The sequence below is a fragment of the Dreissena polymorpha genome, chromosome 1 (genome assembly GCF_020536995.1).
Source record: "Dreissena polymorpha isolate Duluth1 chromosome 1, UMN_Dpol_1.0, whole genome shotgun sequence".
Taxonomy (NCBI): Eukaryota; Metazoa; Mollusca; class Bivalvia; order Myida; family Dreissenidae; genus Dreissena; species Dreissena polymorpha.
In genome coordinates, this window is record NC_068355.1 from 68,376,872 (window position 1) to 68,389,909 (window position 13,038).

At 38.3% G+C, this 13,038-nt stretch overlaps 1 protein-coding gene across 1 annotated transcript; it reads right to left on the reverse strand.

Annotated features, from left to right (window-relative positions):
* Window positions 1–5,905: 5,905 nt before the first annotated feature.
* Window positions 5,906–11,862, reverse strand: LOC127833796 (uncharacterized). The gene is made up of 4 exons (XM_052359243.1): window positions 11,800–11,862; window positions 10,271–10,492; window positions 8,442–8,622; window positions 5,906–6,914 (listed from the first exon to the last, which is right to left on the reverse strand). The coding sequence occupies exons 1-4, from the start codon at window positions 11,829–11,831 to the stop codon at window positions 6,402–6,404; spliced, it is 948 nt and encodes a 315-aa protein (XP_052215203.1). The 5' UTR covers window positions 11,832–11,862; the 3' UTR covers window positions 5,906–6,401.
* Between the last annotated feature and the right edge of the window lie 1,176 nt (window positions 11,863–13,038).

Genomic DNA, 13,038 nt, shown 5'->3' on the forward strand with positions numbered 1-13,038 from the left:
TCATTAAGTATCTCCGGCTATTAGCCTGTACAGTCCTCGGGCCTAGATGGGATGTCATTTAGTATCTCCGGCTAGTAGCCTGTACAGTCCTGGGGCCTAGATGGGATGTCATTTAGTATAAGCGGCTATTAGCCTGTACAGTCCTCGGGCCTAGATGGGATGTCATTTAGTATAAGCGGCTATTAGCCTGTACAGTCCTCGGGCCTAGATGGGATGTCATTTAGTATAAGCGGCTATTAGCCTGTACAGTCCTCGGGCCTAGATGGGATGTCATTTAGTATCTCTGGCTAGTAGCCTGTACAGTCCTCGGGCCGAGATGGGATGTCATTTAGTATCTCCGGCTAGTAGCCTGTACAGTCCTCGGGCCTAGATGGGATGTCATTTAGTATCTCCGGCTAGTAGCCTGTACAGTCCTCGGGCCGAGATGGGATGTCATTTAGTATCTCCGGCTAGTAGCCTGTACAGTCCTCGGGCCGAGATGGGATGTCATTTAGTATCTCCGGCTAGTAGCCTGTACAGTCCTCGGGCCTAGATGGGATGTCATTTAGTATCTCCGGCTAGTAGCCTGTACAGTCCTCGGGCCGAGATGGGATGTCATTTAGTATCTCCGGCTAGTAGCCTGTACAGTCCTCGGGCCTAGATGGGATGTCATTTAGTATCTCCGGCAAGTAGCCTGTACAGTCCTCTGGCCTAGATGGGATGTCATTTAGTATCTCCGGCTAGTAGCCTGTACAGTCCTCGGGCCGAGATGGGATGTCATTTAGTATCTCTGGCTAGTAGCCTGTACAGTCCTCGGGCCTAGATGGGATGTCATTTAGTATCTCCGGCTAGTAGCCTGTACAGTCCTGGGGCCTAGATGGGATGTCATTTAGTATCTCCGGCTAGTAGCCTGTACAGTCCTCGGGCCTAGATGGGATGTCATTTAGTATCTCCGGCTAGTAGCCTGTACAGTCCTCGGGCCTAGATGGGATGTCATTTAGTATCTCCGGCTATTAGCCTGTACAGTCCTCGGGCCTAGATGGGATGTCATTTAGTATCTCCGGCTAGTAGCCTGTACAGTCCTCGGGCCGAGATGGGATGTCATTTAGTATCTCCGGCTAGTAGCCTGTACAGTCCTCGGGCCTAGATGGGATGTCATTTAGTATCTCCGGCTAGTAGCCTGTACAGTCCTCGGGCCTAGATGGCATGTCATTTAGTATCTCCGGCTAGTAGCCTGTACAGTCCTCGGGCCTAGATGGGATGTCATTTAGTATCTCCGGCTAGTAGCCTGTACAGTCCTGGGGCCTAGATGGGATGTCATTTAGTATCTCCGGCTAGTAGCCTGTACAGTCCTCGGGCCTAGATGGGATGTCATTCAGTATCTCCGGCTAGTAGCCTGTACAGTCCTCGGGCCTAGATGGGATGTCATTTAGTATCTCCAGCAAGTAGCCTGTACAGTCCTCGGGCCTAGATGGGATGTCATTTAGTATCTCCGGCTAGTAGCCTGTACAGTCCTCGGGCCTAGATGGGATGTCATTTAGTATCTCTGGCTAGTAGCCTGTACAGTCCTCGGGCCTAGATGGGATGTCATTTAGTATCTCCGGCTAGTAGCCGGTACAGTCCTCGGGCCTAGATGGGATGTCATTTAGTATCTCCGGCTAGTAGCCTGTACAGTCCTCGGGCCTAGATGGGATGTCATTTAGTATAAGCGGCTATTAGCCTGTACAGTCCTCGGGCCTAGATGGGATGTTATTTAGTATCTCCGGCTAGTAGCCTGTACAGTCCTCGGGCTTTGATGGGATGTCATTTAGTATCTCCGGCTAGTAGCCTGTACAGTCCTCGTGCCTAGATGGGATGTCATTTAGTATCTCCGGCTAGTAGCCTGTACAGTCCTCGGGCCTAGATGGGATGTCATTTAGTATCTCCGGCTAGTAGCCTGTACAGTCCTCGGGCCTAGATGGGATGTCATTTAGTATCTCCGGCTAGTAGCCTGTACAGTCCTCGGGCTTTGATGGGATGTCATTTAGTATCTCCGGCTAGTAGCCTGTACAGTCCTCGTGCCTAGATGGGATGTCATTTAGTATCTCCGGCTAGTAGCCTGTACAGTCCTCGGGCCTAGATGGGATGTCATTTAGTATCTCCGGCTAGTAGCCTGTACAGTCCTCGGGCCTAGATGGGATGTCATTTAGTATAAGCGGCTATTAGCCTGTACAGTCCTCGGGCCTAGATGGGATATCATTTAGTATCTCTGGCTAGTAGCCTGTACAGTCCTCGTGCCTAGATGGGATGTCATTTAGTATCTCTGGCTAGTAGCCTGTACAGTCCTCGGGCCTAGATGGGATGTCATTTAGTATCTCCGGCTAGTAGCCTGTACAGTCCTCGGGCCTAGATGGGATGTCATTTAGTATCTCCGGCTAGTAGCCTGTACAGTCCTGGGGCCTAGATGGGATGTCATTTAGTATAAGCGACTATTAGCCTGTACAGTCCTGGGGCCTAGATGGGATGTCATTTAGTATCTCCGGCTATTAGCCTGTACAGTCCTGGGGCCTAGATGGGATATCATTTAGTATCTCTGGCTAGTAGCCTGTACAGTCCTCGGGCCTAGATGGGATATCATTTAGTATCTCTGGCTAGTAGCCTGTACAGTCCTCGTGCCTAGATGGGATGTCATTTAGTATCTCCGGCTAGTAGCCTGTACAGTCCTGGGGCCTAGATGGGATGTCATTTAGTATCTCCGGCTATTAGCCTGTACAGTCCTCGGGCCTAGATGGGATGTCATTTAGTATAAGCAGCTATTAGCCTGTACAGTCCTCGGGCCTAGATGGGATGTCATTTAGTATAAGCGGCTATTAGCCTGTACAGTCCTCGGGCCTAGATGGGATGTCATTTAGTATAAGCGGCTATTAGCCTGTACAGTCCTCGGGCCTAGATGGGATGTCATTTAGTATAAGCGGCTATTAGCCTGTACAGTCCTGGGGCCTAGATGGGATGTCATTTAGTATAAGCGGCTATTAGCCTGTACAGTCCTCGGGCCTAGATGGGATGTCATTTAGTATAAGCGGCTATTAGCCTGTACAGTCCTCGGGCCTAGATGGGATGTCATTTAGTATAAGCGGCTATTAGCCTGTACAGTCCTCGGGCCTAGATGAGATGTCATTTAGTATAAGCGGCTATTAGCCTGTACAGTCCTCGGGCCTAGATGGGATGTCATTTAGTATAAGCGGATATTAGCCTGTATAGTCCTGGGGCCTAGATGGGATGTCATTTAGTATAAGCGGCTATTAGCCTGTACAGTCCTCGGGCCTAGATGGGATGTCATTTAGTATAAGCGGCTATTAGCCTGTACAGTCCTCGAGCCTAGATGGGATGTCATTTAGTATAAGCGGCTATTAGCCTGTACAGTCCTCGGGCCTAGATGGGATGTCATTTAGTATCTCCGGCTATTAGCCTGTACAGTCCTCGGGCCGAGATGGGATGTCATTTAGTATCTCCGGCTATTAGCCTGTACAGTCCTCGGGCCTAGATGGGATGTCATTTAGTATAAGCGGCTATTAGCCTGTACAGTCCTCGGGCCTAGATGGGATGTCATTTAGTATCTCCGGCTATTAGCCTGTACAGTCCTCGGGCCGAGATGGGATGTCATTTAGTATCTCCGGCTATTAGCCTGTACAGTCCTCGGGCCTAGATGGGATGTCATTTAGTATAAGTGGCTATTAGCCTGTACAGTCCTCGGGCCTAGAAGGGATGTCATTTAGTATAAGTGGCTATTAGCCTGTACAGTCCTCGGGCCTAGATGGGATGTCATTTAGTATAAGTGGCTATTAGCCTGTACAGTCCTCGGGCCTAGAAGGGATGTCATTTAGTATAAGTGGCTATTAGCCTGTACAGGCCCGGGCCTAGATGGGATGTCATTTAGTATCTCCGGCTAGTAGCCTGTACAGTCCTCGGGCCGAGATGGGATGTCATTTAGTATCTCCGGCTATTAGCCTGTACAGTCCTCGGGCCTAGAAGGGATGTCATTTAGTACAAGTGGCTATTAGCCTGTACAGGCCCGGGCCTAGATGGGATGTCATTTAGTATCTCCGGCTATTAGCCTGTACAGTCCTCGGGCCTAGATGGGATGTCATTTAGTATCTCTGTCTATTAGCCTGTACAGTCCTCAGGCCTAGATGGGATGTCATTTAGTATCTCTGGCTAGTAGCCTGTACAGTCCTCGGGCCTAGATGGAATGTCATTTAGTATCTTGGGCTAGTAGCCTGTACAGTCCTCGGGCCTAGATGGGATGTCATTCAGAAGAGACTTCTTTGAAACAAAAAAAATCCATAAAAGCAGAATCTGTTATCCCTGAAGAGCATGTGCAGACATGTGCATTTAGCCCTGTTTTCCCATAACATGGCTCATATTTCAGATCTAAAGACTAAACTTTATATACATAAACTTAATTTAATACTTGCATGCAATAACTCAAATTGAAATTTGCTTCTGTTCCTTGTTCAATCCTAGTAAAATCTTCATAATATGTTATGAAACAGTATGTGTTTACTTGTACCAGTGTTGTTGTATTTTCACCTTTTGGAGAAATGTGGCCGAACCTTAAGATGGATGATTTACAGAAAAAATTTTTTTTTTATTTTTGTTGGTAAACTTTATGTTTATATTCTAATTTATTATAAAACATATTAAAAAACCTTCCTAAAATTCTTGATTATATTAAGCTGGTTTAAGAAAGTAGTTTGGAAAAATAAAACAATGACTAAAGTATTGTCAATTTTTTCATTTAAATAATGTCTTTTCGGATTAAAGCTGACATTTAGAAGGGAATGTAAAGTTATTAGAGGGGGAAAATAAACTTTTTCAGCCTAAGAATGGGTACCAAATTTGTACCAAATAATACTTGAACGAATTACTGAGTTCATTATATATGTTTGATCGTTCATAAAAATATGATAAATATAATAACAGCATTGAATTTAAGGCACATAAATGCAACCAAAATGTTAAAGATGTCAACTAAATCAACCTTCATTTGCTGATTACATATTTATACCCGTAGATACACATTTAATTAGATATTTTGGAGGCAAAATCCACGAGAATAATGCCAGCATTACCAGCAGACATGCTTGATGTAACCAAAGACTGAAACGTTTAAAAGTTGCAGATGTTAAATGTAATAGTTATCATTAAAACAAGCCCCACTTGACCATATACTAGTATATGGGCCCTGCACTGTGACAAAGGTGTTCAATGCATGTGCAAAGTGTCGTCCCAGATAAGCCTGTGCATTTAGCAGAGGCTAATATCAGGGACGACACTTTCCGCCTAATTTGGACTTGTTGCTAAAAAGAGACTTTAAGTAAACAAACAATACCATAAAAGCAGAAAGTGTCGTCCCTGATTAGCTTGTGTAGACTACACAGGCTAATCTGGGACGACACTTTACGCACATGCATTAAACCCCCTTTCCACAGAGCACCACCCATATTAAAGATATAAATACCTATAATAAATGGTCATGAGATAATGTGCACTCAATCTATTTCCCTGACAACCAAGCCCTGAATAGCCTTCTACTTATCTTTCATGTACAATGGAACTGATCTGATGTGAAATTATGAAAGAATATTCCTACATCATAAGCAAGTAAAAGGATTTCTTATTTTAATGGAATGTTGATTGTTCTTTATGTGTAATGATATAAAGAAAATTATAATGAAAAATCTTTTTGAAATAAAAGAATGCATTGAATCCATTTAAACCTGATTAATATTCACCATTTATGATAAACGGTTTTACCCGTTACCACATAATTTTGATAATGATGATAAATTGTATCATCATTATCAAAATCATGTGATAACAGGTAAAATTTCCAGTTGATAACTATCAAATATTGCAGAATTTCTTATTAATAATAACTATCAAAATTATTAAATTTTTTAGTTTGCAAGTATCACATAGGGTAAAATGATGTTCCTGCAACATTTTTATAATTTAAAATCAGTTGTTCAACTACGAAAAGTATGACTATCACATACAACTTTTAATAATTGATACTTTTTTTACCTTATTACAAAATCCTAAAAGACCTGTATTCAAAAATCCCCTTAAGACATAAAAAGTAAAATCCTCAAATTCATAAAATCTACAGTCATTTTGGCTACATGTTCAGGTATTTCTTTACTGAATTGTTTTGATCAGGCTCATCTTACTGAAATGATTAATTTGTAACTGTTAGTTACAAACAAAGGATTTCAAATAAAGAATTTGATCTTAATTTGTCAATTGAGCACAAATTATGTTAAGATTTTCTCTCATGAGAGTAAAGAATACCTGACAGAATCAGTTTTTCTCTCATTTTCAGCAAATTTAATAGGTGCCCATTACATACAACATTTAACAGGGATTTTCTTAGACCATAATTAATCCTGCTTTTCCCTCTCCTCCTCTTCTTCATGAGCCTGTTCGACAGCATCACGAGCGTCCTTGCTCAAGTTCTCATAGTGGTTCGCACAGAGGAAAAACCCAAACAATAAGTTCACATTATCAGCCAACAAACGTGCCTGGTTCCAATAAGACATGCCCCTGTAGGTCCAGAACGAAAACTTTATGTCAACAAGAACCATAAAGACAATAAGCACAAAAGTTACTGCCAGAGAAATGTCTTTGAGAAAATATCCTGAAATGAAGCACAAACCAGCGCAGGCAAAAACAAGTGTGAGGGCGTAACGAGCATAGTTCCCTCCTGGTATCAAGTCCATAATGGCTTTCTTGTCTTCGTAGCTTTCATTGAACAAGTAGGCCTGAGCACAGAGGTAGACAGCAATACAGAGTTCTCCAATGCGTTGCATCAGGGCGGATGTTCTGTCACTTTTTATGAAGGCATACAAGATGAATATTCCAAGACATCCTAGATGTCGACTACTTATTCGGTTCTGAAATTAATCATAGAAACAGTTACAGCTCATTTATATACTGGTATTACTGTATATGAGTAGCATCAAAAATCTCATCAAAATAATTTGATGTAACACCACATCAAGATTAAGAGCAACTGGTACTTGATACAATAGTTGTATTAAATATATAATAAGTTCACAAAGTATTCCTCAGTGGTCAAAGTGCAGTGTTCAGCTGTGACTAAAAGACCAGAAGTACTTTATCTTGCATAATTACAACTTTCTTAACGCATGGTAGATATTAACAGCTAAACTACTGCAGAGTCATTTTTATGAGTGTGAAACAAATGTTTGTGGTATTTGTTGGTAAACCAATCCACAAATTTATGATCACGCGAACAATTATTTCCAATGACCAATTTACTATTGACATAATAGATATGGGCGGTGCTCAGTGAAAAAGGGGTTTAATGCATGTGCATAAAGTGTCACTAAAAACACTTTCCGCTTGTATAATATTTTTTGCTTTAAGAAAGTCTCTTTTTAGCAAAAATTCAGTTTAGGCAGAAAGTGCTGTCCCTAATGAACCTGTGCAGACTGCATTAAACCTTTCAGTGCGGGAACCGAATTTTAAAGGCCTTTGCAAACAGTTTGGATCCAGATGAGACGCCACAGAACGTGGCGTCTCATCAGGATCCAAACTGTTTGCTATTCTGATAGTATTCTTTGAAAAAAATAGAAGAAAATGCTAATTTTAGAAATTCTGCAGACAACATTTAAGCAGACGACAAATTTCCCAGCATGCAAAGGGTTAAACCCCCTTTTCAAAAATTGCAGCTCATATCATCCAACTGAATCCTTACACTGAGTGTATTTCAATCCAAATAAAAGTGGGTTACACTACATACTGGGCTTACACTTGACAATCCCACCGAACGCAAATACAATACAGCTGTATCAATACCTGTAACTGCATTTAGGTTGATATGTAAGGTTGAGCGCCAATTGTCAACACTCGTTATGCCCGGTGTGTATTGTGCTTTCAGAAATATTATATTTTTATCAGCTACCATGCAGTAGATCAAAGACAACACATGACCACATAAGTGTCACCTCATAAAAAGAGTATATGTGAATTTAGTAAAGAGAACTAAAACATATTGATTTATAACAATAGGGTGTTTTGATTTAACAATAAAATAACTATTTAATTGGCATTTCATAAAAAGAACTTGCATCCGTTATTACATGGATACATCTTATTAACAATTACAACTTGAAGACTGATGCAAATTCTAATTTGTTCATTTTTTTAAACAAATCAGAAATCCACGAATCCATTTTTCCACAAACTGTCTTTTTTTAACCGTAAAATTTTCATGAAAATGGATACAAATTATTTTGCAGTATTTCTTGGGTATGACTTCATGCTTTAAATTATTTTGAAAAACATAATTTAAAAGCTACAAGAACAGTACAAAAGCACACCTCATAATTATCATTCCCTACACTGCGACCTTAAATATTAAAACAGTATTAAATAAACACTTAACAGTCACTTACTCGCACATGTCTTGAGTAGTTGAACTGTGTGTTGAAGTAAGCATTAGCAGACAGGTAGATGAGCACAAGGCAATACAACAAAGATGCATATTTCACTCTAATCTTTGCTGACATCATCATCCCAGACAGGAGACATAGGCCACACACTGCGTAGATGATGTAAGGATGCATTGGAGGGTATCTGAAGAAATCGTACATTAATAATAACATCATGATGCATGCAATAATAAATTTTAAAATAACAGATATAGCCTTGTTCTGAGAAAACTGGGCTTTATGCATGTGCGTAAAGTTTCATCCCAGTATTGCCTGTGACTTCCGCACAGGCTAATTAGGAACGACACTTTCTGCCTTAACTTGATTTTCGGTAAGGAGGGACTTCCTTGAAACTAAAAATACCATAAAAGCGGAAAGTGTCGTCCCTGATTAGCCTCTGCAAACTGCACAGGCTAATCTGGGACGACACCATTAAGCCCAGTTTCCTCAGAACTTGGCTCTTTTTTTATCAAATGCAATTGAACTTGGTAGCACCTTGTTCTATTCTTTAAGCAGCTTGGGATGTTTTGTAACTGGGCTACATTGGCACACATCATGATAAAAACAAAGAAGGATGAAAGTAAAGAAGGAACTTTGTGGTAGATGAAGAAATTAATAATTGAAAGGACAGCAGAGGTGTAAGAAGCACATTTGATCTTCTTAATAAGGTAGCTTTCCAAGGGACTTGGTATTGAGTCTATCTAAGGCTCAGGAGGTTTCAATTCAATTACCATTAGGGCTACGATTTTTCTAGCTTGATTTTATTAGTTCCCAAATAATATATAACCAATTATATCACTATGATATCTAACCTCCGCGCAGAGATTTGACTGGAACCAGCACAGCAGGATCAAATCCCTGCCTTCATAACCAACGACATGATGATAGCCAAGACTTGTTACAATAGTTTTCCCGTTGTTATTTTTACTTTTATTTAATTTAGTGTTTTTTTTATATGCCCATAAACATATACACTATTTAAAAAAAAAACAAAAAAAAACTAATACTACTTTTCATAATATAATGCTTAAACAAGACAAAAAATGTCCTGCCAAATCTGGTAGGATTTTCTAGAGATGGCAGAGATTGTAGGTGAGAGCATGGAACAATAACTCTGTGTGGTGATTGTACTAGTAACCAATTTGTTCGTCGTCAGAATGAAAATAACTTTATAAGTTATTGCTTTGTGGTGACTATTATTGCAATAATAATTTGGTGCTTAAAAACCAGAGCTTCAAATAATGGGGTATCATGCATAAATGTTCAAAATAAACAAAAATGATTTTTAAACTAAAATATTTATCTATCTATCTTTCAATACTGTCGGACTCCCCTCGCGGGTATTACTGGCAGGTGCGTGTCAGTGCAAGATAAAAGGGTTTTAAAAGCATTGAAAGGGAAACTTCAAAGCATGAAAGTGAGGTGAAGATAAAAGTGTGATAGTGTTAAACAAGAAGAAACATATTTATAGGTTAAAAGTTGGTAAAAACACTGTTTTGTGCATTTAGGGACGACTGCATAATATATATAATAATATTAAATTATGTATTTTGTTTTAACTTAAATAAATTTCGAGACAAAACATTCGATTTATGAGCATACAACAGAAAACTATTTTACACAACATACGCACACGATCTTAATAATTAAGTTATTTATCACAGGTTAATTGACGAGATCATGACTGTGAATTGTGTACAAAAAAGTGGGCGGGGCGATGCAAACACAGAGGTTTCAAGCGATATACCACACCCAAATGGCAAAATAAAGGTCCAGGTTAAACAACAACATACTTCTCCATCTTCAATGCCCTCTCGGCGAGCAGCATTAGTAGCGTGATCATCTGAACGAAAGGAAATTTTCCCAAAACAAACTCGGGGATAACCGAACCGGCTTTTGACCACCAGGAGGTCGCCATGTTGGTTAATACAAGCTCCGGATTTTGCCAAATGTCGGAAAATCGGAGACCAAAACTCACTTTCGGTTTCTGTAAAGACTTTGGTACGTCTGTCGCACTGAAAATGTTAACAATTTTGCTTGAAATAAGGTCATAATTACTTTATCTAAATTCACTTCAGCAGTCATTTTGTGGGGCTAATTTTATTTTATGCTTTCCGGTGGTTTATAGAGAACTATCAGTGAAATAAAACGGGTATTTCATTGTTTTAGGCAGTGAAAAATAACAGTGAAAAATATCGATATTTTTCACTGTTTTGCTGTGAAATGACGTCATTTTTCCGACGAAGTGAAGTCATAAATCCAGCGAAATTATCCAGTTAAACTCTTTTACAATGTAAATAAACGGTGAAATAAGCATAAAATAAAAATAAAATTTGTTGGATTGGACGGAATATCGATTTTAATTTTCGTTGATTTTGAGCGTTATAGAGGCTTTAAAGGGATCTTTTCACGCTTTGGTAAATTGACAAAATTGAAAAAAGTTGTTTCAGATTTGCAAATTTTCGTTTTAGTTATGATATTTGTGAGGAAACAGTAATACTGAACATTTACCATGGTCTAATAGAGCCATTATATGCATCTTTTGACGATTTTAAAACCTAAAAATTATAAAGCGTTGCAACGCGAAACGATTGAATAATTTGGTGAGTTCTGTTTTTGTCGTTAAATTTTGTGAAACTACGAAGATTGCTTACATAAGGTTTAAAATACGCTCAGCATGTGTATTCGGCGGAATAGCTCAGTAGGCTAAAGCGTTTTTACTTCAGGACTCTGGCAGGACTCCAGGGGTCACTGGTTCGAAACCTGGTCCGGGCAATGTTCTTTTCCTTTTTTTAATTTTATTCTTGATTTTTTACTGGAGCTTTTACGATCCAATGTTTACATTTATCGATATAAAGCATTTAATGAATAAGTTAAAAAATGCCAAAATCTGTGAAAAGGCCCCTTTAAGCATGGTACTAAGCGATTTTTAACCAATTCCTTCATGAAAAGCGTTAATTTGTTTCTTTTACCAATTTGAAAGATGAATTTCCATTTAATGAACCAATATTTTAACATTTGTATTTAGCGGTTTTAAATTTATTTCACTTATTTAAACATAACGTATACATTTCATCTAGGAAAATAATTTTGAGAGTCGTATTTTTACATAACTGTGAACAAGTAATATAAATATGCATCAAAAACTCTGCAAAATGTAATAATAAATCTTTAAATCAAAATATTTTCAACAAAATGATTCATTAGATTAAATAAATTTTCATAAAGAACGTGCACTTATTTCTGCTATTTAAATATATTATTAAATAGAACAGTTGTACATTTTGTAACATATTTTATAATGACAAAATATTGTATTTACCCCTTTGTATGTGCCTCTTTTTTTCCTGTCATTTTTGTGATGTACAAACTTCTGGACTCAATACACTATTATACTTAAACATATAGATAGCTCACGGAAGTAGATCACGGAAATTATACTACTTTACAATTACATAACCCCGGGCAAAACATCAATGACAAATGTGATATTAATATGACATGCACAAAGTGAAGCTGGGTTAATTGATTTAAGGACCGATAGTTCCTATTTATTTACAGTTTTGAACACAACTGTGTTCATAAGATATTTGATGCAACATGTACTAACATTTAATTAATGATTATTGAAATAAAAAAGCTCATAAAATAAAGGCACAAGACTGTAACTATATTTAACATTACAAATCTATTGGAAAGAATGTATGAAAACTATAAAGAACATTCGCTATTGAAATATAAAAACCTATTCTTACTTTTCGTCTGTTTTTCAAACACAGATGATGATGCGATCATTAGCATTTTTATGCAAAAACACTCAATATACTAGCTATATCAAGCTTGTTCATGTATTTGTTTATTTTTCTTACAACAGAAGTTATAGTAAAATGTACTAGTTTGATCATGGTTGCTTTAATAGTAATATATATTATCTTTTGATTTTTTGTTGTTTTTTTTAATTGCTCTTTTTAAAATAATTATACATACATAAAATTTATATTACTTATAGAAGTATTGTATGAATGTTTGTTCGATATGACAGTATTGTATAACTTGTGTACGATATTCTTTGTGTCAAAACAAGGGGAAACTTGAGGGAAAGCATGGCTCTTATCTTTTGGTTGTTTGCCCTGCTGTCCCTCTCGACTGATTATCATAGACAGGATCAATTTATTTTACAATTAAATCTATTTTTTAAACCAATACAATACTTAATAATTGATTGTGGTAAAGTTTTTTTTACAAGAACTGGAAATACACTTATGGATTGTGTTCATTATGAGCTAATGTTAAGCAACTGGCCCGTATTTCCACCTCCGGCTGATTTTTATCACCATCCTTACCGTTTTAGTTTATTGTGATTCAAATAACAGGAGCTTCTCTGTGTTTTGCGTACATCAAAACGGAAATCGTTCGACAATACATTTAAAGGGGCCTTTTCACAGATTTTGTCATTTTTTTAACTTATTCATTAAATGCTTTATATTGATAAATGGAAACATTGGATCATAAAAGCTCCAGTAAAAAATCAAGAAAAAAAATAAAAAAAGGAAAAGAACAT

Excerpts from the sequence above, each read along its gene's own strand:
- LOC127833796 (XM_052359243.1), bottom strand. The coding sequence starts at position 11,831 with ATGACAGGAAAAAAAGAGGCACATACAAAGGG. Across the intron at positions 8,623-10,270 it reads AGGGCATTGAAGATGGAGAA|ATACCCTCCAATGCATCCTT; the intron begins GTATGTTGTTGT and ends CGATTTCTTCAG. Across the intron at positions 6,915-8,441 it reads ACTACTCAAGACATGTGCGA|AACCGAATAAGTAGTCGACA; the intron begins GTAAGTGACTGT and ends GATTAATTTCAG.